Consider the following 25,130-nt stretch of genomic DNA (forward strand, 5'->3'; position numbering starts at 1 on the left):
TTGATTTTGGGCTTCAATTTCAATTTGGACTCACCACTTTGCATATCCAACCAAACAAAGACTAAGCTTGCCTTCTTCTTCCACTTCCTCTTCCACTTCCTCTTCCTGTGTTTGCTATTTAGGATAGATAAGAGGTTGCACTCTTTTTCCTTTATTCTTTTTTAGTCAAAATACATGATGGAATAGAATAAATATTTATTAAATGATATCAATCAACTCCTAAAAGATGCTACTTTTATATTCCAACCCATTTTCAGTAATTCAATTTAGACATTCTTTCAGTGCAAACCAAATAAATTGACTCTCAACAGAAATCTAATATACACCCATATCCAATATACTACACAATAAATAGGCATCCAATATTATTTGTTTTTGTTATTTTTATTCTATCCTTTTGTAATCAAAATATTAAAAACGTTTTTTTTTTCTCTGCTTTTACAAAAGGAACCTCACTATGAATATGTGATTGTCATTAACCCCCATTATTTGTTGTCAGCTACACCACAACTTCACACGTGCATTAATTAAAATTTCAAAACTTTTTTCTACAATGAGTATTTTTCCTTTCTCTTCCAAATTTGTGTAATTGTATATGTGGGAGTTGCAACCAGGAGAAGAAGAACAAAAAATTAACTTTTTTATTATAACAAATGCGAGAAAAGAATCATGTATACACAGCTAATTCAGATTGGGAGCAATAAAAAATATAATGTATTTAGCTACTTTGGAATGGACAGTTATAATAGTGATTTAATTAGTACGATTTTGTCATTTAAAGTGAGATAATTGCTTAATTTAATCTCTTCCCCTTTTCACTCTTCAAAAAAGGAAAAAAAAAAAAGGAAACCACACCACTCCTTAATACATATTTATTATTATTATTATTAATTTTAAAATGAAAAAGAAGACAGTGATTTAAATGAATAAATGGCACCTGTTAATCGTGACACAAATTAAGTTTTTTTCTTCTTCTTAAATTATACACACGATTGAATTTGAAGGTAAGGATGAGTTGATTTGTGAGTAAGGAGTGAGCCGTATAAAATGGGCCCTTTCTTTCTTTTCAATTGACACCACAAATTTACATCTCTTTCCGGCGGCAGCCGTCGACTCTTCTCTCAAACCAAACATCTCCTCTGAAAATGGCATCTTCTCTCTTTTCTTTCAACACCTCTCTCTCTCCCAAACCCGATTCCCTCTTCCGCCGTCCCACTCGTCGGAATTCTTCCTCCCCTTTCACCCTCGTCTGTTCCTCAGCCACTTCTGACTCTGCTCCCTCCCATGTTATCGACTCATCTCTGCCCCTTGGAGTTCACACCCATCAGTTCCAAGATGATTCCCATCGCCATCGTTCTGTGGCCGTTGACGCCGACCGTAATTTCTCGGCCAAGTATGTGCCCTTTGGTTCTGGGTATGATTCCTCCGAATGGTACTCGCTCGACGATATCGTTTATAGAAGTCGGTCCGGGGGGTTGCTCGATGTTCAGCACAACATGGATGCGTTGAAGAAGTTCGACGGAGCGTATTGGCGAAATCTCTTCGATTCGCGCGTGGGAAAGACGACCTGGCCGTACGGGTCCGGCGTGTGGAGCAAGAAAGAGTGGGTACTGCCGGAGATTGACTCCAGCGACATCGTCAGCGCCTTCGAAGGTAATTCGAATCTTTTCTGGGCCGAGCGTTTTGGGAAACAGTTTCTAGGTATGAATGATCTGTGGGTCAAACATTGCGGGATTAGCCACACCGGCAGTTTCAAAGATCTTGGAATGACCGTTTTGGTCAGCCAAGTCAATCGCCTCCGGAAAATGAACCGCCCTGTCGTCGGCGTCGGTTGCGCCTCGACTGGAGACACCTCTGCTGCTCTCTCCGCCTATTGCGCCGCCGCAGGAATTCCATCTATTGTCTTCCTTCCGGCCGATAAAATTTCCATGGCGCAATTAGTTCAACCGATTGCAAACGGCGCTTTCGTATTAAGCATGGATACCGATTTCGACGGCTGTATGAAACTAATCCGTGAAGTCACGGCGGAGCTTCCGATTTACCTGGCGAATTCTCTCAACAGTTTGAGATTGGAAGGGCAAAAGACGGCTGCCATTGAAATCCTTCAACAGTTCGATTGGGAAGTACCAGATTGGGTAATCATACCGGGCGGAAACCTAGGGAATATATATGCATTTTACAAAGGCTTTGAAATGTGCAAAGAATTAGGCCTCGTCGACAAAATTCCCCGCTTGGTTTGTGCTCAAGCGGCAAATGCAAATCCACTTTACTTGTACTACAAATCTGGCTGGAAAGAGTTCTCGCCATTGAAAGCGACCACGACTTTTGCTTCTGCAATACAGATTGGGGATCCGGTTTCCATAGATAGAGCTGTGTTCGCTCTGCAAAACTCCAACGGAATTGTGGAAGAAGCAACGGAGGAGGAACTAATGGACGCCACAGCTCAGGCTGATTCGACGGGGATGTTCATTTGTCCTCACACAGGAGTGGCATTAACAGCTCTGATTAAGCTCAGAAACCGCGGCATCATCGGAGGCAATGACCGGACGGTGGTGGTAAGCACTGCACACGGTCTGAAATTTACTCAATCCAAAATCGATTACCACTCGAGAGCAATCTCGGGCATGGAATGCCGATTTGCAAACCCGCCGGTGGAAGTGAAAGCTGAATTTGGGGCTGTTATGGATGTTCTTAAGGAGCATTTGTCGGGGAAGAATCCTAAATTTGAGTTATAGAGAAACGCCATTGATTAATCTTCAGGTTCAGGTTCGTGTTAAAGGTAATATCGAAGACTCTGTTTTTGAGCTTGTAGTTGGTGTTGTTGGATATTTGTTATGAAAATATACAGATTACCCACTCGGCTTTTTCTGTTTCTCCTAAGTTTTGTGTATACTAAATATTTCTCTCTTCCTTTTGTTTGATTATTTGTGTGTCTATGACTCTATTCTCTTTTTGTGTTCATTCAATTCCGAGAATGTGATTATAAATACTTAACCATGTTTCACTCAATTTTGATTTAATTGTAATTATTCAACTTAGCTTCAATTTTAATTTAGTTGTTAACATTTCCCTCTAAATTTGGCTTGGATTTCTAGTCAAAAGTAAATAACATTCCATATGTTCAATTTTCAAATAGAGTATTTTGGTGTTCATTTTTCACTAAATCAAGATTTCAAGGTAAATCAATGCACAAAATATAAGAAAAATATAGATGGAAAGTTTGATTTGATTGTGCAATCGAAGAGCTCAAGATAATACAAATAATACAACTTATCTCTTTTATGACCATATCCTTTAATATAAACAGGTGAGATTAGAGATGAACTTTAGAAAGATACAATTTGTAGGGATAATGATGAAGTTTTACAAGGATGTTTAACTATAATAAAATTTGGACTATCAATTGAGTAGACCTCATGCACGGTGAGATTCTTCGTCGAATAACTAAAGGTAAACTACATAAAGTGAGATAGAGTTGGTTGAAAAAAATGGGTGAAAATTTTAATATATTTGCCTTTTTTAATTCATCTAATTTGTAGTGCTTGATTCCTTAAACACTTAAATGAATTTACTTAATTCATCTAATTTGTACTGAAACCAACCAAGTGTTTCCATTCCTTAAACACTTAAAAAGATAGATGAATGAGACTATTTATACAATTCATTGTCCCTCCACTTGGGTCATGTGTAATATTGCTATTGTCAACATAAACTTTTGTTCTCGATATATTATGAGTTCTAACCTTAGTCACTAAAATTAGTTCAATTGTTTCTTTACGTGATACAAGACAAACTCGAAGTCAACCCAAAACTCAAGGTTATGATTTTTATTTTCAAAATATGCAATTTCCTAACGATTCTTGGAACTTGAACCCACATGGGGTAAACCTTATTTTTCTCAATGATATTTCGTGTTAAGGTAATTCTAATGAATATGATGGAGTACATTTGCAACATTCTTCAAAAAATGATAAATGAGTGTAATGCGATTAAAGTCCCACATCATTTGAATAAGAGGAGAATTTTGGATATACAAGTGAAGACAATTATTTTCATTGGTATGATTCTTTTTTTAATAGTATCAAAAGCAAAGTAAAGTGATAATACCAAATAAAAACTTGAGATATTTTGTTTGATATAAAGTTAAAATTCAAATTAATTTAGGATAGAATACAAATTAAACGTGCCAAATTGAGCTCTATTCAACATCAATTGTTGTTTGAAGTTGTAGAGAAAGAGGAAAAAACTAATGTGATCTATATTTTATTTTTTAAAATAACAAAAGTGTAAAATATTTAATTTATTTGATTTTACAATAAAAACTAAAAAGAAGAGAAAAAAAATTGACAAAATTGAATAATATATATATATATTTTTATATATGAAAAGGCCAAATTTAAAACCCTAGACCAAACTCGTATCTGCTTTTCGCTGTCCGTCTCTCAAAGATCACAATCTGCCGTTTTTACTACGAGCTTGGTTGCGTAGAGATGGTGTGGTTTCAATGCGAGGATTGCGGCGACAATCTCAAGAAACCCAAGCTGCCAAATCACTTCAGAACTTGTTCCGCTACCAAGGTTTCGATTTTTTCTCCTCGTTGAACCCAAATCGGAAAATACAATTTTTTCTCCACAAGCTATTCGCAAGAAAAATGCGTTTCCTCCGCTTTTTCTCTTAAAAAACGATGTAAATTTTGGAATTTTGTCAATAAGAAATTACGTTTTGTGTGTTTGTACTGGTGAACTCTAGAGTTCTACCATGGAGATGATTTGGATTGCATTTCGATTTCGTCATACTGTTTATTTCCCCCCTTTTCGTATTTTCTTCTAATTTGTAACTGTTATTTCCTGTAGTTGTCTTGCATCGATTGTGGACAAACCTTTGGGCAGGAAAGCGTACAAGGCCATACTCAATGTATCACAGAAGCGGTAAGAATTTTATTTTTGATGCTCCGTTATTCTGCCGGTTAAACGGAAATTGCATTTAATGGATTATCCATAACAATGCATCCTTCTTGAAATAAAGGTTAATCGTATTTGTGCATATGGCCATGACTTTTGTGAAATTTAGTTTGTTTGGTTGTTCTGCCCTGTAGTACTGATCAAAGTTTTAAACACCATGCACATTGCTTGCTGCCGTAGCTTCAGTAGGCAGACTGTGTTGTGTTTCTATTTACAAGTTTTGTCTACTTCTTGCAGGAGAAATATGGTCCGAAGGGGCAAGGAGCAGCCATGAGTGTCACCACCCCCAAGTCCAATAAGGATTCAAAACAACAACCTGATTTTGATATCCTCGTTGGATTATCTGAGCGCCCTCCTTGGTTTTGCAGGTATTGTTATTTTTTATTCCGTTATCATTTTCCTCCCTGTTGTATATGTACATAAACATGGTCTAGATTAATGGCCGTTAGTGTTATGATGATTGTTAAATAAGAGCACTGAAAACTTGTAATGATTTATTGAGATCGGTTAATCTGGTTCTAAGTTGGTTTTTTTTTTGTGTGTATGTACTATGTATCATGTGTTTTTTGCAGTCTTTGCAATACCAAGGCTACTAGTAAACAGACTTTGCTGCTTCATGCAGAAGGAAAGAAGCACAAAGCAAAAGCCCGTGGGTTTCATGCTGCAAAAAAACAATCTAATCAGACGGAGGAAACTGTTCCAGATCAAAAGCTTGCTGCTGTTGGCACTCCCAAATGCGAAGTTGCTGTAAATGGACGTGTTGGGGCTGAAAAGTTGCAAGATCAGCTTGAAGCTAAAAGTGAACTTGGAAAGTTTGAAGAAGAAAATGGTGCTTCACACACGAAGAAAAAGAGGAAACGAGATGCTGTGGATGGTGCTTCAACAGAAAAGACTAAAGATGATGATCCAAATAGAGGTAATGGGGAGGTTATTCAGGCAACCGAAGCTGAAATTGAGCCAATAAAGGATGAGGCCAGAGCGTCCAAACCTCTGAAAGAAGATTTGAAAATGAAGATTAAGTGGAAAAAGCTGATAACGTCAATTTTGAAATCTGTATGTTTTTGCAGTTCTCTTATTTCATATGCCACGTCATTCCTATTAGTTTGTGTCCCCGATAGTTTTCTTGACCATAGTCTTGACTGTTTACAAGTTTTTCTAAAAATATTTTTTGATGGAACGGCCCCCATGATGAGATTGTTGATTTCTCAACTGGAAGTGAGAATTCTAAAATGCTGCATAGGTTAATACACGGCCTTATGAGATATTAATGCCAGTAGTATAGCTATAGCAAGGCCTTGAGGAAATTTTGAAAGTACCTTTTCGTTTTTGTAATGCTTTCTCTTCATGTCAGTTTTTAACATACTACCATTTTTATCTTTTGGTTGGATATGACAGAATCCTGATGGTGTTCTTAAGTTGTCAAAACTAAGAAAACTCACCTTGAAGTCTATTCGTGAATCCGGTGTCACAGAAGATGAAACCAAACTTATTGGGATGCTTGATCAAAAGGTTGATTCATCTGACTATATTTTCTAAGCTGATATTGTATATCTATACGACTGCTTTAAGTATAGTTAACTTTGAAAATTGAAACCATTTGCTAATAATTTTGTTGTCTGTGTCTGCCAGATCAATTCAAGTTCAAAATTTGCTGTTGAGAAGAAATATGTTCGGCTAACAGCTAAAGCTTGAGCTAAGCACCATCTTTATAGCATTGCAAATCAGATTCTCGCCAATTGCTTAGTTCCCCCATTTTTGTCTTGAGAGTTGTAGATGGCTGATTTTGCCAAAGCCAAAGTTAGAAGATTTCATTGAGTTGGGGTACAATCTGCAACGTTTATAGGATTATATTTTATAGGATGGTGTCAACCGAACCAAGCTCATTACATCTAGGTTGCTGCAATCCATTCAGTGAAAAGAGAAGGGAGAAAAAAGGAAAGGAAAAAAAAAAAAAAAAACAGGGACAATGAGTCATCTTGTTCCTCCGGTTTGGAATCATTGTAGAACAAACGTTAAATTTCCTAGTTGGGGTTCCTTTGCCCTCCTACTCTTTGATATAACATTATTATTATTCCTTAAGGAGGATGAAGTACTTAATTTTTCAATTGTTTCTTGCTCAATTTGATTGTTTCCTTAGAGAAAAACTCATTAGGTTGAATTCCAATCTGCATTTTAAAATATATTTTTAAAAAAAAAATTGAAGAGAGACATTGTTGATTTTCTTGTGCAATTCCTTGAATGAATATAACAACGAGATTCATGTTTCGTCTTCAATGTGTTTCTTTACTGACTTGATGTATTTGTCACGTGATATTGATACTTTGATATGAGTTTAGTAAAGGATGAACAACACATTTTTTAAGTGGCTCAATTTTTTATATGGAAAACTACTTTTGATGGTCTGTCTTCACACTTTGAAAGAAGAGAAACTTGATTGGTTTTATGGCAATTTTAGTTCAAAGATAGATGTAACCTAGGACTTTTTTAGTGTGTCCATTTGGGTTGAATCTCTAACCTCTAGAGATGGAGATAACTTAGTTTCTAACATATTGTTAAAGTTTCACTTGCTAAGTTTTTATTATTTTGTAAATTTCACACGAAGAGCATTGAGGTTCTAGACTTTGGACTAAAATATTAAAGGGATCTAAATTTATGTATTACGTTTTCTTTTGTGTATTACAAATGCGACAACTCTCTTCTGAAAGAGGTGGCAAAATATACGTATATATGATTTATAAACATTTGCATATTTTTTTCTTTTGCAATGGAAAATAGCAGAAATCACCAAAATCAGCAACAGAACACTTCAATCATTTATCTGCACATCCACGTAACCTATTCAGATTGAAATTGCATTGGCTAGACTGAAGGGACCAAGATTGAGAATGCGAGCTATCATAGAAGAACAGCTACCACGATTAACAAGAGGATTGAACATGCAAGTGCCTGCAACATTTCAACATTTTTTGCTTCTTCAGAAAACTCAATCATATTCGACGAACTCATAATAAATGGCGAAGATGTAAGAATTGATGTCAGTTATGTTTGTTTCTTCTTCTTTCCTTTCTTTATTATGGGTAGGGACTGGGAGAAACGGAGGAGTCACTTACAGCAATGGCAGACGCAGCTAATCCAGCTCGTTCCCTTGGATCTCTGCGAGCATTCCAGAAGTAGAGAATCGTGGCATAGTACCACAGCAATGGGAAAAAAAACCCCAGGAGGAAACTGAATGGAAAGACAGATACAAAGGTAAAATTAGGAAACTCGAAAAACTGGACGTAGGCAAAGATAGACGTTCCATGAAATGTAAGTAGACGAGAGAGTTTCATAATACTCACGAAAACCATCCTATTCCGCAGCCAAAACACGGGAGAGGCTTGTCATATAGCCCTACTTGAGCATCCTCTACATCTCTGAGAAGTGTGTATTTGCTCCTTATGTGGTCTGGAGCATCTTTTCCTTGGCCTAGGTGTATTATCAACCATTTTGAGCATAGATGAATATACAAGCAAAAGACACTCGTAATCAACATCTCCAATTGAAAAAATCTTAAGAGATTTCTGTAATTCATAGGTAAGTACAAAGAAAATGGACTACCGGAGTGATAAACCCCTACCATCAAGACCATACACCGTCGAGTAGCAAAGAAAATGACGCTATTAAATATCATCTCAACCTTCCCTCATAATGGAGCAATAAAAAACGAAACCCCTATCGATTTCAGAAATTCCACAGGAATGTGGCGTGGCAATGCGTCCTTTATAATATAAAGGCATTTTAAAAATGGTTCAACTAATTTCATTCCTTTTTTTTTTTTTTACGAAAAATAATTTCATTAAAGAGCCACCAATACAAGGTAATAATATATGCATCATATATCATAAATGTCTCTTTTTATTCCCGACTTACCTTTGAATATTGAACAAATTCGGGCAGATGGCCTCAAAAGATCAAGATGCTTATCAGAGACCGATTTCACCAGTTGCACCGTCTGGTCCATTTTTCCATCTGTAACATCGCCAAAACATGTTCACAACTCAAGTAATCGTTCCAACTATTTCGTAAAAACTATTTACAGTTCAATGTGTATTATTGGTTTGACAAAGACCGCAAACGTGTATCATAAAAGGACGGACACTAAATCAACAAGCTTAAAACTCTGAATGTGCCCAGATTCTTCAATAAAAAGTATAACCATGCAGTGAAAGCATAAAAAATGAGTATAGGCATGTATGGATGTCCAAGACACCTAAAGAATCTCAAGATCAAATAAATTACTTAAGTAAGAACCATGCTACAAACTCACAAATAAAATCATCTAATGCACCCAATATACATAGTCATGCTTTTCTTCTTTTTAAATTTTAGGTTATGCCCCCAACCGTAAGTGATATCATGAGCAACCCAAGTTATAAGAAGAATTAAGTTACTTGGATCCATGCTGAAGCCGGTGTTTATGGAAGAATGAACTCTTAGAATTCGCAGTATCCACTTTGTAAACCTGTGTCAAAGATCAAAATCTACTCAGAAGTCTGAAGGAAAGACACCCAACAAGATAGCTATATATTCTTCAAATGCGGCAAACAGAAGATTGAAACTGGATTGAAAATTTACCTAAGTTTGGTATTTACATTCCAAATACCTCTAAACAATCCAATATTCGTATACCAATTAGTTCATTAAACCTCATTTAATAAAACACTAGTTCAGTTGAGCACAACGACCTTATGGAACTTTTCAATCTTCCAAAAGCCGTCAGATGAATAGGTAACCTAGCTTGACCAAAACTAGACTTCATGAATCGTAGCCATATTCCCACGCCAAAGTCAAGAATAAAAGATAAGTGGATAATTCTCAGCAGAAAGGGAAAAGAATAGAATTAGTGACTTCTTCAGCTGCCAAAAATCCGAAACTCCAAACCCAGTAGTAACCAAAAGAAAGCTAGATCGTGGATACAATCGCCGTCTTGTCATCATCCACAAATGAAGGGACAGTTCCCCGAATATCCATCAATTACAGAGCAAAACAACAGAGAAATCAAAGAAGAAGCTACTATAGACTCGAATTAAAGCAGTAAGAGCAGAGAAATTGAGCAGAAGCAGCAAAAAACGTGAGGAAAATGGAACAGTAAAGAAGAATCAGAGAAGAAAAATACCGAAACAGATGAATAGATGAGTGGATGGATGGAAACGAGTGAAACGGCAATTTCTGTGGCTTTGGACGGATCAAAGATGGAATTGGCGTATGAATTAACGAAAGAACACGCTTTCCTTAAACAAAGCAGGAAATTTAAACGTCAAGCAACGATCGACTTCATCTCTCATCACCTAAAAGCTGAGAAAATTGACTCCCTTGGCTTGTTTGTGTTGTGAGACTTGAAAAATAACGAACAGCCCTCGAAATTAAAAATTTTCCTTTTTAGTTCTTTTTTACATATCAACCACCATAACTCTCTCTATTTGTAGATGAGGCCATTAATATTTAATATTTAATGCGAAGTCATAAATGTTTTCGCAATCACAATACGGCCTCTTCCCTTTTCCTTTCCCCTTCTTTCTACTCTCTGCCTTCCTAATTATTATTGCCTTTTCAATAAATAAATAATTCTTAACATTTTTAATATTCTCAGTAATTTTTCAATTTCTATAAATATATAATTTTCTTCTCCAAATCTATAAATATATACATATAAACTGTCAAATGGGAAATAAATAAATTAGTGAGAAAATTATATATTTCAAGTCAGAATAGTACCAAACAATGGCTGACTTATACTTATTTAATTTTATAATCAACACTCGACCAAATTAAAAAAACATATCATAAAATTTCACTTCCAAGAGTGGTATATCCAAAATCCAACTTAAAAACGTCGAAAGTTCAATTACAATCGACGTCTTCTAAAATGAAAGAATTATACGGACAAAAAATACATCATTTGTTTCTTCAATTATGCATCTTTCAATAGTTTTTAGAGTTCAATTTTACATTTCTTTCTTACTTCTGATTTTATAAATTTGTATGGTGTATTAACTATATTTTAGTCTAATAAATGTTCAAAATAAATTAAGAGATTGTTGTAAAAAATGATAATAACAAATGAAGAGGTTAGGATATAATTTAAAATATGTTTCTTAAGGTATGATATACATTTGAAAGTAATAGCATAAATTAAAGTAAATCTAAATAACTATTTTGTTATACAAATATGTTCTTTTTAAGAATATCAAAGCATAAATATAAGTTTTCCAAAAAAAATAAGAAATAAACATAAATATATGATAAGAAATATGAACCTACAACTACGGTTTATAGTTTTAATTTCACATCTAAAATTCTAATTTTTTATATGCATTTTCCACTGTTAAAAAATAAAGCTAAAATTTGAAAGTAATTATCAGCCCTCTCATTTGGCTGTTAGTTTAAAACTTTTTAAAATTAAATTTATAAACACAACTTCCACTTTTAAATTTCTTATTTTCATCTATAATTTACCGTTATTTTTTAAAATAAAGCAAAGTTTTAAAAACTAAAAAAAAATCATTTTTAAATTTTAGTCCTTTTATATGCAAACATGTATTTAATTTTTAGAAAATAAAAAACAAAATAGTTAGGGAACGAAATTGAATAAGGTACTATTTGATTATAATTTTCATACCATTTAATATTTTATACTGCAGTTTTTATTCAATCTTGTGCTTTAAAAAAAATGCAATTTGCACTTACTATTGTCAACTTTGTATGATTTTGAATTCTTTTTTTCACATGTATGCAATTGAACAATGAATTAGTATTACTTCAGGTTCTTTGTTAGTAATGATTGACACAACTATATCTAAAAATTGACCATTAGCATTAAATTTGTTAAATTTTGAATTATCTTCTTAAGAGTGGCAAATTGGCAATGAATATGTAATAAGAACAAATATGAAGTTATTTTATTGTATAATTAGAATAAAGTATGAATATATTAGATTGAAAGTCCATACTATATATCTAAAATGGCAGCCCAAATAATAGAATTATTTATTTCAGTATTGTAATGAAATGTTTGACATTATTAGTACTCCGTCGGCTCGCTGCTTGATTTTTCCAAAAAATGTGTTGTAAAGAAACGTTGGTAGGGCGGCCACATGTCGCTATTTTGTTGAATTTTCTCTTTACAAATGCTTTGTTATATATTAACAATAGAATACCAACGAACCGATTTGTAACGCATTTCCATATGTATTGTTAGCCGTTTTAACTTTTTCTAACATTTAGACTAACATGTGTTCCTGCATTAAACTCACACAACCATCACAATTACTTTTTGTTAAGCACATGGAATGATCAAGTTGGAGTTCTCATTCTCATCGAGACTTTTTTGTTTTCTTTTCAATTGGGGAATGAGATTATTTTCATAATGTTGTTGGTACGAAGCTCACTTGTGGCTGTTGTGTAGTGTTAATCGATCATTTAGAGTGGTTACGACTATTTTGAGGTTGTAAAGTATCAGAATTGAGTTCGTTTAAAGGTATTTGCTAGTGATATAATTCTTATTATTTGATTGGTTAATCCTGAATTCGAGGGTTTGACTTATGAGACTTGTGTTTTTTCATGTCGTATTTCAATTCTATTGAAATTGAACTCACCGATAGATTTTGGATATTGCTTATTAAAAACATGTATCAAGTAAAATATAATAGTCGTTTTAAAATACCATTTGAAAAAATGGGTAATATCATAACTTTTGAAACAACGTATATATTTTAAAAAGAAGGGTAAAGTTTAATCATGTAGATATGTTTTTTTATATTTTAACAAGTATTGATAATAAAAAAAGAGTAGTAGGAAAATTACATTTGTAGTCATTCAGTTTCGATGAATATGTATGTTTGGTTCATGAGTTTTATAATAAACTTTTTCTAGTTCTCGTGTTTATAATAATAGACCCATTTGATCGTTATATTGTCAGTGTATCTTTTCAATGTTGGATTTTTTAAAAATAGATTTAGAAGGTTTTTCAAATAACTTTATATTTTTATTTTAAATTATCACAAGACATTTTAAATTGAAAGAATAACTTCTAAAAAAATCATATTACCTACAAACTTAGTTTTTTTAAAATCTAAAATACCATAAAATTATTTTTAAAAAATTAAACATAAAATAGTTTTAATACCTTGTAAATCTATTTTTTTTAATTGAAAGATTAATAATATACATTTAAAAAACTCGATAATCAAATGAATTTGTACTTGTAAAGTGGAGAACTAAAAATATTAATTTTTAAAACTTATAAACCAAAATAGAAATTTTGAAATGATAAAGTAATGTAAGATTGAGGTAAGTGACATGTGGAGGTGAATGAAATACGTTGGTTTAGTGATGAATCAATCCATAATCTCTTTTTTTCTTTTAAGCTTTCTTTTTCTAAAAGTTAAAGTTTGAGTGTGGTTGTTTGTGACAATTCAATTGGTCATTGTGGGATATACTCGTGATCTTTCCACCCAACATTTTTTAACTTAAAGACAAAATAAATATTATTTGAGCTAGTTAATTATATATTGTAATTAAATAAATAAATAATCAAACAAATACACGTCTATATCATCATCCTTACACCAACTTAATTAGTGGTAATTGAAGTTTATTTTCGTTGAAGTTGAAAGTCCCATATTGAAAAAATCAAGGAAACTCATACTACATATAATATAGACAATCTCTCATGTGGTCAAATCTAATAAAAAGTAAAGATTAGCATTGTTTTTTTGCACGGATGATGATTGAATTATAACTTTAGTTTTGAACATTTACCTTAGTATATAGATTTTACAATGCAATGTATAGTGGACTAACAAAATTTTAGGTATGTGTTAATTTAGTCTTCTTTTAAGTTTTTAAATATGTTTAGTACGTCATTAAACTTTTAGTTACGTGTCTAACATGTCTATAAAATTTTAATTTACATAAAATTATATACCCACGTGTCAAATTATGAGTTTAGTTAATGGTAATTCAAAGTTATGCCTCAAAATTATTTTAATTTTAAAAGAAAAAAAAACATACACCACATTTATTTATATATTTTTGATTAAATTGATTGGGTAACAAATACTCGAAATCGGATGTATCTCATAAAATTACTTTATAATCGCTAAATTTTGATATATAAGGTAAAGATTTACTAAATTGTTGGATACTTTTAAAAATTTACTAAAAAAACTGTTTGCAAAATAAAAAGAAAAAAAAGAAAATTTAGAAGAACGGTAGAAAACTTGATATAAATTAACCTAATTTCACTTAAAATGATTGGCTCCAAAGTATCTCTCTTTGTGACACAGATTTAGAAGACTTGTAAATGTGAAATGTCATCCACGTAACTTTCACTGTTTAAACTTATTTTCAATAGCATCATCAATCAACTCCTATGGACAAGATGTCTAAGTGGTGCCTATTGCAGCCTTGGGAGTTTTATTTTCAACAAAATAACAATAGTTATGAGTAATCATTAGAATAGTGATTGATTGAAACTAATAACAGGTAATTTTAATTTCACCATTTTCTTTTTTAAATGTTAATATATATTTTTTTAATTACAATATTATTCTTTCACTTTTTACCATTATTTTTTAAGTAAAAATCTATGTTAAATGTGTGTGTGAGAATTATCCATAACAAAAACTTAACATTTGAATATCCTCCTTTAGTTCCAAAGTACTCCCATATAACTAAAAACTATAGGAGTCATCTCAAATCAAAGGAATCCAATACCAAATTCATTATTTGACAAAGAAAAATAAACTAGCTTTGTACTACTTTGCTCCAATTGTTTTTTTTCCTTATATGTACACTCGATTGGTTTTGATATTTATAATTTAAATGTGTTTATTTTTGTTTTTATACTTTATTTAAAAATATTCCTCTTGATTGAGATGCTTTTAAAAAACAATAATTTTGATTTGCATTAGTAAAAAGTTATGGAGTTAGGAGTATATGAAAAGGGGCTAAATCTATTTTTAAAATTAATATAAAAATTAGATTCAAAATAATTAATTTTTAAAATATTTGTTATAATTAATTATTATTTATAAAATTGCGGATTGAAACTGTATTATGCAAGACAATAAAAAGCCCATAAAGGCCCATTGGTGGAAGTTGTTTAGAAAGTGAGAGTGATAGAGTAAGAGAGAGGTGAGAGTTCAGCATCGTTCTACCGATTCTATTCTCAAATTCCATCTCGTCTCTTCCCTTTTGCTTTCCCAGTGATCGTCCTGTCCGTCTCTTATTTTAGGCTTTAATTAGACTTTAGAATTTAGAAATTCCGCAGAGTGAGTGACGCCATTCCACTTTTTCGCTTCGTGTCCTTTCTCTCCATTCAACACGACATCTTAAATTCCTTCTTCTTCTTCTTCTTCCTGCTTCCTACTCCCACCTTACCTATATTCCTCTAAACTCCCTTTTCATTCTTCTTCTCATCTTCATTTCTCAATTCCCTCCATGGGTGACGACGGACGTCTGCATGCTATTGACGACGACGATGCTTCTTCCGCCCACCAGCTCTCTTACATCGATATCTACCCTCTCAGCAACTACTACTTTGGATCCAAAGAGCCTCTTCTTTTCAAGGATGAGACCTTGTCTGATCGTGTCCTCAGGATGAAATCCAAGTATCCATTCTCACTGTATTCCGTTGACTATACTTTGCTCTTTAATACCTTCCTTCAATTTCTCTATTCTGTTTTTATTTCTGCAGTTATGCTGCTCACGGATTGAGGACTTGCGTCGAAGCAGTTATGCTGGTTCGTTCTTTCCTTACAATTATTTCATTTTATATACCTCAATCTTTAGTCTCCTAAGTCCTATTGATTGATTTCTTTAAGGATATAGAGTTTTTATTCTGCCTCTGCTGTTACCGTCCTCCAATTGCTTGACGCGTACTTAATCGGTGGAGTTCTGATTTTGTTGGCTTCTGTCAGTGTAGTTATAACTTCTACTGCAGTTTAAACAGCATCGACTTATTTGGCCTATTCTCCCGCTATTCTTAGATTCATAGATCATGATGCCTGATTACTAAGAGTAGCTGTTATGAAATCAACAAATAAAATTAAGAAGAAAAGTCCGAATGGTAGGAAACTGACACTAAAATTTACATGTTCACTAACAGTGTGTGAGTTTATTATTAGAGAATAATTCAGGATACAGATGGTTTCTAACTTTAGAGTTTACTTAGCGCACTTTTCTAACTTCTGTAGTAAATACAATTTAGGTTTCAACAATAATTAAATTCACAAGTTCTGTCTCCTGGCGGTATTGGCTTTTGTGGGATTGGTTCTTTATTTTTGTGGAATGAACATGATTTTTTGCATCCACACACATGATCTCCATACTTCATTTCCGTTTTGGGAGAAATCATGGTAGGTCGGCCTTTTCTATCCATAATACCTTTTAGGAGATAAGTTTTAGAATTATAAACCTCAATTCAGGACGCTTTTTTCTGCTATACAATTTCTAGATGTACATTTCATCTTGCGATCAGAAACAGTGCTTAGTATTCTGCATTATAATTGAAAGTGCCTGTTGTTCTCAAATTAGGTTGAACTATTCAAGCATCCTCATTTGTTGCTGTTTCAAATACGTAATTCAATTTTCAAGCTTCCTGGTGGTCGCATAAGGCCCAATGAATCAGGTAAATTTGTTCTTTGGATCTCTTCTGCAGATGAGTTTGTCTGAGTTTAATAGTTATGCTGATATTTTATCATGGTTGATGATCTCAATTTACAGATATTGATGGCTTGACACGAAAGTTGACGAAGAAGCTTTCTGCCAACGGAGCCTCTGATGCATCTCATTGGGAGGTATTATAATGCCCAAATCCATTCCTTTAATTTCTGTACCATATTACTGCTGCGATTGTGAATGATGGAATTTGAAATTTTCTGCTTTTAACGTTTAGGTTAGTGAGTGCCTCGGTATGTGGTGGAGGCCTGACTTTGAGACCTTGCTCTTCCCGTATTTGTCCACTAATGTTAAAGGGGCCAAGGTAGTTATTTGAATGCGAATTACTTCCTTTAAACTACGACATGCATCATTTACCTTTAACTCACTTGCTCGCTCACTACCTGATGCAGGAGTGCACTAAACTTTTCTTGGTCAAGTTGCCGGAGAGTAGAAAATTTGTTGTGCCAAAGAACCTCAAGTTGATCGCAGTTCCTTTATGCCAAATTCACGAAAACCATAAGGTATCTTAATCAAGTCACTTTGTGGAAGTCCAATATGTAACATTTGAAAATCTTACTTTTTGTTGAAAGAATGAAAGAAAAGGACACAAGTTCGATTGTTGTATAAAAATGTGGTGCATAATCTAACTACATGTAAATCCCGTCATCTTGCAGACATATGGACCAATTATATCGGGCATTCCGCAGCTTCTTTCCAAGTTCTCCTTCAACATCATCGGAACCTAAAAATCATCTTATTAATTATATAACAGACGAAGAACTATGGTCGGAGCAGTGAAAAAAAAATTTATTAGTCCATTATAGAGCTGTCAGCTAACTTTATATGAATGTTGACAGACCCTTGTATAAAACATATTATAAGTACATAAACATATATGTTGATGATTTTGTAAGTATAGAGATAAATACATAGTAGTAATATAGGTCCACATTGTCACTTTACAACTTGTGTGTTAAATGAGTGCTAAAAACTACATATGAGTGTGTAAATTGCTGCCAACTATCTTGACTTTCTTGAGGCAATGAACAGAGTTTTGATCATTCTCTCACTGGAGGATGCGGAGAAGTGATGAGGTATGTTAGAGGAAACTGTGTGCATATGTATGGATAGCGAAGGTTGCGTTTATGCGTTTATGCGTTTATGCCGTGTCAAAAGTGGAAAATATATGTGTGTTATCCTTATCAGGACAGTATTTGTGGTACTGGAAGCGTCTTTGAAGCTTTATTAGGTGTGGCACTCGACTTGCTTGTTTCTGCCAGTTGAGTTGAATATTCTTATTTTGCTTCATGCTTTTCTACTTTGTTTTCTGCTACGTGGAAGCTTTGGATTTTTAAGGACAGTTGCACCGATTGAGTACATAACAGTATTAAGAATGAAATTTTCCAGCTCCTTATTTATTTATTATTTCTATTACACGTTAGATGCAAATCACAACTTCAAATTTCAATTGAAACATAATCCAAATTTTGGTTCAGTAATATACACACGATTTTATGTTATTTTATGTTATTTTAGTTTACGATCCTTCATACTTCAGAGTTTTTAAGACTGCTTTGTATTGTATGTTAGAATTTTGGAGTGTCTGTATTGTATTGTAATTCAAAATCTATGTTAGAATTGAGTTGAACAATTTGAATTTGTTATGCAATTTTCAATCCAACCCTTTTTTTTATTGTTTACAATTTTATATTTTTCATTTTCGATTACTCAAACATTTCTCTCATTTCTAGTAGACTAAATTCTTAGAGTAATTTTGTTTGGTTCCTATTTGTTAATTATTTGCTACCATTTTATTATTAAATGAAATTGTAAATTTTGAAACATAAGAGAAATTGTAGCATGCTAAAACCTATGAATTAAAAATTTAAGGACCCAAGCTGTAATATTTTGATACAAACTAAAATTAAAGAAATGTACTCAATTTTGAAAAAGGAAAGACAGAAAATGAAATTGTTTAATAGTTAATAAACAGGGCCTAAAAATATAAAATTTGAAAATCAGCGACTAAATAATAATTAGATTAAAACTTGGGACCAAAAATCAATTTCCCCTCCATTTTATATTAGAAAAAAACACTACTTTCCCTCTTTTGCAAATAATTAATTGAAAAAAAAAAAAAAAAAAACCCTAGTCCCGTGACCTCCATCACCCTCTTCACTCCTCTCCATTATTTCACTCCAAGGTATCCGCAGCGCGCCACAAGCATCTTTAACATCCCCTCCCACTCATTCTTCTCAATCTCTGCTTCTACTTCTACTTCCGCATCCCGCCATCGTATTCTACGTAAGCATTCTTCTGTATCGAGGTCCACACACAAGTCTTCTGCAACTCCCTCCATCTCCAAGCCACTCGTTGCTTGTTGAGTTTGATCTTAGGGTTTAACGAACTTTGGCTAGGGTTTTATTTGTGTTTGTTTAATTTTTTTTCCCTGTGTTTGTTGGGCTGTTTTAGTTATATTCTGCTCATGTTCCGTTTCCATTTCTCTCTCTTTTAATTGTCTCAGCTTCATTCTACTGTTAGGTCCCCGTTTTCATCATTTCCATGGCGGTAAGTTTGTTCCTAGAGGCTACATTTTTTCCCGACTTTTCATTTCTCATCGAGTATGTGATTGTTTTTTTGTTTGGTTGTATCAATGTTGAAGGTCGATAAACTTCTGAAAGATGAAGCCAGCGAAGAGAAGGGAGAGCGTGCTAGAATGGTAAGTTTCTTATTTTGTTTTGTAGAGTTTTTTCACTTCCTAAATTTAATTTATTTTAATCACTTTTCATAGGCATCATTCGTTGGCGCTATGGCAATTGCTGATTTGGTTAAGACAACATTAGGACCCAAGGGAATGGTAAGTTCTACTCCTTGGAGCATTGACCTCCTTTATTTTTCCTTATTTTAGTAATAAACTTGTCTTTTGAGTAGAGATCGGGGGAAAAATAAAATAGTGGATATTAGATCCACCCTTAATCGTTCAGGTCCTACAGGGGAAGAACCATAATCTGATACCAATATGACAAAGTGTGATCTTTCTTTCGTATCTTTAGACTGTTCTATGACTCTGCATATGGTGCTTTCCAGGATAAAATTCTCCAATCTACTGGCAGAGGACGGCAAGTCACTGTCACCAATGATGGTGCCACCATTTTAAAATCTCTCCATATCGACAACCCAGCTGCCAAAGTTCTTGTTGGTATCCTTTTCTGTAGTGTTTACTCTGTTTATGCTCAATGGAATTTCATGACTATTGTAGTTGTGGATGGCTGTTTAATTCTTGTAATGGATGCTTCATTTATCTTACTCGAAGTTGTGCCCTTTTTATGGCTTTGAATGGAGAATCTTTAACAACAAGGTTAAGATATTTCAAAAGTTCAAGATGATGAGGTGGGTGATGGTACAACCTCAGTTGTTGTTTTGGCTGGAGAACTTCTAAGGGAGGCAGAGAAGTTGGTTGCTTCAAAGATTCACCCAATGACAATTATAGCAGGTTATTTTTCTTCCTATTTTAATATTCATTACTTTATGGTCATTTAAATGATGAGCCACATTCCATCACGGTGTTTAGCAACATGAAAACACATGATCTTCTTTTTTGAGTACATTGATTTCATTTGCGAAGGTAGGGGATTGAACCACCATTGCCTTGTAGGAATTAGGATGGTCGTTAGTGTCTTTATTTTTCAATAGGTGTTCTAGTTGTGGATGCATGAACAGACAAACTTTTTTTAAGAATGTAGGGACGTACAGAAAGCCCATAAAAAGGAGCACCCTAAATAAGGACTTAAAATAAGCAAAATAATTATAAGACCAATCAAATAATTTCAAAAGGAACTTGTCACCAGCTTCAACAATTAGACATATAAATTTAAATCTCACAAGGGACCAATCATCAAAAGACTCCCAATCAGTCTGTCTAAAACTCTATTATTTCTTTTTGCTCAAACATCCCATAAGCACACACTCCTGCTTTTTTTAAAAAGTCTATTTCAATCACAATGACCAATAGAGTTAGAACTCATCAATCAGATGGAAGGTCAGACCTTTTTTCTCTCTTTCTCTATTTTGCATGAGTTTACCTATATCCTCTCTTTCCCTCCCCACTGGGGAACTTGCAGAGATAGAGGATTCTCAACCCTATAATGACAAAAGTAGGGTGGTTTTGCCATTTACATTCTTTCATTTGATAAAGTTTAAACTTGGAACTCCTTCCCTTTTGAAGATCGAAGATTTTGTTGTTTGCTTCAGTTATGCTATTGTAGAAAAATCTCAGCGTCATGTTATCTTAATGGAATATCTCTCAAGCCATTCTATCTTGTTTGACGTCTCTGTATACCTGCATGCATGCAGCGCATCAAGCTCTCTCCTCTTTTTCATTCCTGGAAACTAGATGGATTAATATTTTTTTGTCTGGTACCTTTTACATTGTGATGTGTATTTGTTGCTAAAGCTTGTGATGATTCATTTAAACATTCAGGCTATAGAATGGCTGCAGAATGTGCTCGTAATGCCTTACTGCAGAAAGTGGTGGATAACAAAGCAGATCTAGGTAATATGCTCAGATTTTCCCATCATTTTAACTCTTCAAATCTTATATGTACTTATGATTTTGTGTTCTGAAGTTGTGTGTTGGCCTTTTTCAGAAAAATTTAAATCAGACTTGTTGAAGATTGCAATGACTACTTTGAGTTCCAAAATTCTCTCACAAGACAAGGAACATTTTGCTAAGTTGGCTGTGGATGCTGTAATGAGGCTAAAGGTGAATGTTCACTCTTAATCCATATATTGTGCTTTGGGTTAAAAATTATGTATGAACAGGTTGATTGTAAGTCTAAATATAATGATGTTTATTGTTCTGCTGTCTGATGGATTTTTCCTTTTCCTATATATTCTATTTTCATGCGTCTGTGAGAGAGAGGGAGGGACATTTTAAATGATGTGTACCTGTCTCCATGTTGTGTCAGTGTGTCTGATATTCCGTACCTTTGGATGTGTGTTCTTTCTTACTTTTACCTTGTTGAAATTGCAGGGGAGCACAAACTTGGAATCAATTCAAATTATCAAGAAACCTGGAGGATCATTGAAGGATTCCTTTTTAGATGAAGGGTGAGTTTTGGTGTTGGTTTTGTTTTTGGTTTATTATAACAAATTTGAAGCTAATGCTAATGCATTTTTTGTATGTCCTTCTATTCTTTTTTCTTTCTTTTTTTCAATGAAAGGAATTGTTTCTGTAAAAACCAAAAAGGAAGTTGGAAGATAATGCGTACTTGCATTCTGTGTTGCAAATTTTTAAGAAACCTAGAGGATTGTTGACGGACTATTTTATTGAGTAATAATTATTCAAGTTGACACAGTTAAGGAATGTTTTCTGAAAAATGATTCAGTTTTACAAAGTATACTTACTAAGTCTACAAATGTTTTTTCGAAAAGTTGTTTTAAAGATTGAATTGTATAATCTTTGTTCAGGTTTATTCTTGACAAGAAAATTGGTATTGGCCAACCCAAACGCATAGAGAACGCCAAAATTTTAGTGGCAAATACTGCTATGGATACCGACAAAGTTAAGATTTATGGTGCTCGAGTTCGTGTTGACTCAATGTCAAAAGTTGCTGAGATCGAGGGTGCTGAAAAGGAAAAAATGAGAGAAAAGGTGAAGAAGATAATTGGTCATGGAATCAACTGCTTTGTTAACAGACAGCTGATCTACAATTTCCCAGAGGAACTATTTGCAGATGCCGGAATACTTGCTATTGAGCATGCTGATTTTGATGGTATTGAACGTCTGGCTTTAGTAACTGGTGGTGAAATTGCTTCAACTTTTGACAATCCCGAATCTGTGAAACTTGGATATTGCAAGTTGATTGAGGAGATTATGATTGGCGAGGACAAACTGATCCATTTTTCAGGTGTGGAAATGGGTCAGGCTTGCACGATTGTACTGAGGGGTGCAAGGTATTTGAAAAATTTGTGTAGATTTCAGTTCCTATCCCTCACCCCCATGTAACATTGTTCATACATTTCTATCATTGCTTATTTCTGATTACAAAAGAAATGGAAGGCAAATATCAGAAAGTGCTTTCATTAAATAAGACATTATCACCTAAGGCTGTTACCATGCAAAATTGTGTCCAACATGTTCCCTCGGTTGGAAATTCTTAATGGTTATTTTTGCATTTACAATTTTTATCTTGGAGCTGTTTTATTTGCATTTCTATATGTTTTGACTGTACTTTTTGTCTTTGCCAGCCATCACGTCCTTGATGAGGCTGAAAGGTCTTTGCATGATGCCTTGTGTGTACTGTCTCAGACAGTTAATGACAGCAGGGTCGTGCTTGGAGGTGGATGGCCAGAGATGATCATGTCAAAAGAAGTGGATGAGTTGGCTAGAAAGACTCCCGGAAAGAAATCACATGCTATTGAAGCTTTTTCACGGGCTCTGCAGGCTATTCCAACAATCATTGCTGATAATGCTGGGTTGGATAGTGCTGACTTGATTGCACAGCTCCGGGCTGAGCATCACAAGGAGGGTTGCAATGCAGGGATTGATGTCATCACTGGATCGGTAAGTGCTGAGATTGAAATAAATTTAAGAAGACTAATACCTCAAGTGGTATAAAGCAACTGTTGCAGTGACTAAACGTTATATGCAGGAAGATGGAGTCCTTCGTGATCTTATTATTCTTCTCGCTCACTTAGTGTTATTAATTGATCGTTAGTAACAGCATTTTTCATGTTATAATATCGTAGCTCAATATGGCAATGACTGCGAACTGAAAATTTATCATTAGATTTTTATCATGACCTTTGATTGTCTCATTTGTATATGACAGGTAGGAGATATGGCAGAACTTGGTATTTCTGAAGCATTCAAAGTGAAGCAAGCCATATTACTTTCTGCAACAGAGGCAGCTGAGATGATTCTTAGAGTTGATGAAATCATTACTTGTGCCCCCAGGAGGAGAGAGGATAGAATGTAAAAGAGAGGTAATCTGTGGCAATGGGATACCTTCTTCTTCTGCAAGGACTGTTATCTTATGGCATATTTATTATACTGCCATCAGTGCTAGTGCTAGTGCTAGTTCTAGTGTTGTGAATCCTTGTCATATTTAAGATTGGATTTTGTAGGGAGGTTGCATTTTCTTGCAAGAATTTTGGGTGTCTTTTTTTACTACCGATTTTTTCTGATCAGTGTGGGTGTAATGCTATTCATTCATCAACTGACTAGAGGGGATGTGGGAAGTTCGGTTCATGAGACCGCCGTGGATTGGAGCCAGCTGCAACATGAAAGCTCCTTATCTCCTAGCTGGTCCTAATTGTGTTATTTTCGTTTGGCTGTCTTATCATTGTGTTTTTACATATTTTTCTTTCACTGTTGTGGATGATTATCTCGGATTCTGAATTTTGTCTTGAAAAAGTAAGTTAAAAGGTGCAGTAGGAAGTTGTTTTTTATTCTAAACTTGGAGAATCTTGAAGCCTCTCACTCTAGAAGACATCGGGCTTTTGTACTCTAATTTTATTTTCGTAAAATATGCAGTTTTTTCTGTGTTCAAAATTAGGCAAGTGATCCTTCTTTTGTTGGATTTTATGCTTGGGTGAACTTGAATCGTAAGGATTATTTGTGAAGTTTTATTAAATTATAAGGATAAGGGCTAGATTTAAATTTTCTTTTAATTTTAGGGCCATATTTGCAATTAAACTTTGTCTGTCTTTTTCACACGTCGCACACAAAGATTTAATACTAGAGATACTCATAATTAATACATTCCTCATCTCACATTTAATATTGTATTTTCTTCATGATCTCAAAAAAGCATGAGAAACAAAGTTTTATTCATTTTTTAGTACTATATGTTTTTAAAGTAATTTAAAATTTTGATTACACAATATAAAAATGTTTTCTTTTTCATTATTTCTTTTTTTGAGTTATAGAATTTAGAAATAGTTTAGAGATCGAATGTGTAAGTATTTGCAAAATCTATTTGATTTACAGAATCAGTAGAATTTAATTTTTCTATCAAACAAACTAATTTGACATGTTTCCAAAACAATTTTATATTATGTAACCATATCTCTGTTCTTTTAAAAATCATGTCTATATTGATGTACCAAAAATATATAGTATTACATCACTTACATCTAATAGGTTAGTAATTAAATCACTAGTTATTTTTATTCTAAATAAACTTTAGGCAACTAATTCTAGATTTAAATACAATTCATACAGAAACAAACAAACAAATAGATTGCACTCTAGTTTCTAATCAGTTGTTAATTTCCAAGAGATAGACATGATGTGGGTTAAATAAACAGTTCAAAAGGGGTATGGTATAAACATCAACATCATCATCTCTTGGACTATGATTAATATTTAATTAGAGGAGATTAAGCTATTTAACAATTTAATAATCGTAGGTGGAGACTTGGAATATGACAAAATTATAAATATATATATATAGTCTAAGT

At 33.7% G+C, this 25,130-nt stretch overlaps 5 protein-coding genes across 10 annotated transcripts; 4 read left to right on the forward strand and 1 right to left on the reverse strand.

The window, feature by feature from the left end:
• The first annotated feature begins 1,007 nt into the window (after positions 1-1,007).
• LOC101208070 (threonine synthase, chloroplastic) lies at positions 1,008-3,009 on the forward strand. The gene has a single exon (XM_004141019.3). It carries the CDS (start codon positions 1,146-1,148, stop codon positions 2,733-2,735), a length of 1,590 nt encoding a protein of 529 aa, XP_004141067.1. The 5' UTR covers positions 1,008-1,145; the 3' UTR covers positions 2,736-3,009.
• Positions 3,010-4,386: 1,377 nt separating this feature from the next.
• Positions 4,387-7,066, forward strand: LOC101207334 (UBP1-associated proteins 1C). The gene is made up of 6 exons (XM_004141016.3): positions 4,387-4,577; positions 4,854-4,928; positions 5,199-5,329; positions 5,534-6,014; positions 6,357-6,470; positions 6,591-7,066. The coding sequence occupies exons 1-6, from the start codon at positions 4,491-4,493 to the stop codon at positions 6,651-6,653; spliced, it is 951 nt and encodes a 316-aa protein (XP_004141064.1). The 5' UTR covers positions 4,387-4,490; the 3' UTR covers positions 6,654-7,066.
• A 515-nt stretch (positions 7,067-7,581) lies between these two features.
• On the reverse strand, positions 7,582-10,395 carry LOC101207093. Of its 2 annotated transcripts, none has more exons than XM_004141015.3 (6): positions 10,117-10,395; positions 9,392-9,462; positions 8,871-8,969; positions 8,300-8,426; positions 8,072-8,186; positions 7,582-7,907 (listed from the first exon to the last, which is right to left on the reverse strand). In XM_004141015.3, exons 2-6 carry the CDS (start codon positions 9,399-9,401, stop codon positions 7,857-7,859), a joined length of 402 nt encoding a protein of 133 aa, XP_004141063.1. In that variant the 5' UTR covers positions 9,402-9,462; positions 10,117-10,395; the 3' UTR covers positions 7,582-7,856. The 2 variants fall into 2 exon arrangements, with proteins under 2 accessions (XP_004141063.1, XP_011648592.1); XM_011650290.2 differs by lacking the exon at positions 10,117-10,395 and adding an exon at positions 9,686-10,089.
• A 4,721-nt stretch (positions 10,396-15,116) lies between these two features.
• Positions 15,117-18,063, forward strand: LOC101206856 (pre-mRNA cleavage factor Im 25 kDa subunit 1). The gene is made up of 7 exons (XM_004141014.3): positions 15,117-15,613; positions 15,700-15,745; positions 16,539-16,632; positions 16,728-16,801; positions 16,900-16,986; positions 17,075-17,185; positions 17,339-18,063. The coding sequence occupies exons 1-7, from the start codon at positions 15,444-15,446 to the stop codon at positions 17,408-17,410; spliced, it is 654 nt and encodes a 217-aa protein (XP_004141062.1). The 5' UTR covers positions 15,117-15,443; the 3' UTR covers positions 17,411-18,063.
• Positions 18,064-18,806: 743 nt separating this feature from the next.
• On the forward strand, positions 18,807-24,222 carry LOC101206611 (T-complex protein 1 subunit beta). 5 transcript variants are annotated; one of them, XM_011650293.2, is made up of 13 exons: positions 18,807-18,968; positions 19,189-19,232; positions 19,327-19,383; positions 19,456-19,521; positions 19,752-19,863; positions 20,029-20,157; positions 21,145-21,216; positions 21,311-21,426; positions 21,697-21,773; positions 22,134-22,619; positions 22,914-23,229; positions 23,498-23,651; positions 23,857-24,222. In XM_011650293.2, the coding sequence occupies exons 2-12, from the start codon at positions 19,227-19,229 to the stop codon at positions 23,642-23,644; spliced, it is 1,584 nt and encodes a 527-aa protein (XP_011648595.1). In that variant the 5' UTR covers positions 18,807-18,968; positions 19,189-19,226; the 3' UTR covers positions 23,645-23,651; positions 23,857-24,222. The 5 variants fall into 5 exon arrangements, with proteins under 5 accessions (XP_011648595.1, XP_004141061.1, XP_031736614.1 ...); XM_004141013.3 differs by having other exon boundaries at positions 23,498-24,222; XM_031880754.1 differs by having other exon boundaries at positions 18,808-18,990; positions 23,498-24,222.
• The last annotated feature ends 908 nt before the right edge of the window (positions 24,223-25,130 follow it).

The sequence above is a fragment of the Cucumis sativus genome, chromosome 2 (genome assembly GCF_000004075.3).
Source record: "Cucumis sativus cultivar 9930 chromosome 2, Cucumber_9930_V3, whole genome shotgun sequence".
In the NCBI taxonomy this organism is placed as follows: domain Eukaryota; kingdom Viridiplantae; phylum Streptophyta; class Magnoliopsida; order Cucurbitales; family Cucurbitaceae; genus Cucumis; species Cucumis sativus.

Bases quoted from the DNA above. Each gene is read 5' to 3' on its own strand.
- LOC101208070 (XM_004141019.3), top strand. From the start codon at position 1,146: ATGGCATCTTCTCTCTTTTCTTTCAACACCTCTCTCTCTCCCAAACCC.
- LOC101207334 (XM_004141016.3), top strand. From the start codon at position 4,491: ATGGTGTGGTTTCAATGCGAGGATTGCGGCGACAATCTCAAGAAACCC. The intron at 4,929-5,198 runs GTAAGAATTTTA...TACTTCTTGCAG, and splicing joins CTCAATGTATCACAGAAGCG to GAGAAATATGGTCCGAAGGG. The intron at 6,015-6,356 runs GTATGTTTTTGC...TGGATATGACAG, and splicing joins TAACGTCAATTTTGAAATCT to AATCCTGATGGTGTTCTTAA.
- LOC101207093 (XM_011650290.2), bottom strand. From the start codon at position 9,759: ATGAAGTCTAGTTTTGGTCAAGCTAGGTTACCTATTCATCTGACGGCT. The intron at 8,970-9,391 runs GTAACTTAATTC...GCGATGTTACAG, and splicing joins CGGCTTCAGCATGGATCCAA to ATGGAAAAATGGACCAGACG. The intron at 8,427-8,870 runs GTAAGTCGGGAA...TAATACACCTAG, and splicing joins AATTTGTTCAATATTCAAAG to GCCAAGGAAAAGATGCTCCA.
- LOC101206856 (XM_004141014.3), top strand. From the start codon at position 15,444: ATGGGTGACGACGGACGTCTGCATGCTATTGACGACGACGATGCTTCT. The intron at 15,614-15,699 runs GTATCCATTCTC...TTATTTCTGCAG, and splicing joins GTCCTCAGGATGAAATCCAA to TTATGCTGCTCACGGATTGA. The intron at 16,633-16,727 runs GTAAATTTGTTC...CTCAATTTACAG, and splicing joins CATAAGGCCCAATGAATCAG to ATATTGATGGCTTGACACGA.
- LOC101206611 (XM_004141013.3), top strand. The intron at 19,384-19,455 runs GTAAGTTTCTTA...CACTTTTCATAG, and splicing joins AGGGAGAGCGTGCTAGAATG to GCATCATTCGTTGGCGCTAT. The intron at 20,158-21,144 runs GTTATTTTTCTT...TTAAACATTCAG, and splicing joins CCCAATGACAATTATAGCAG to GCTATAGAATGGCTGCAGAA.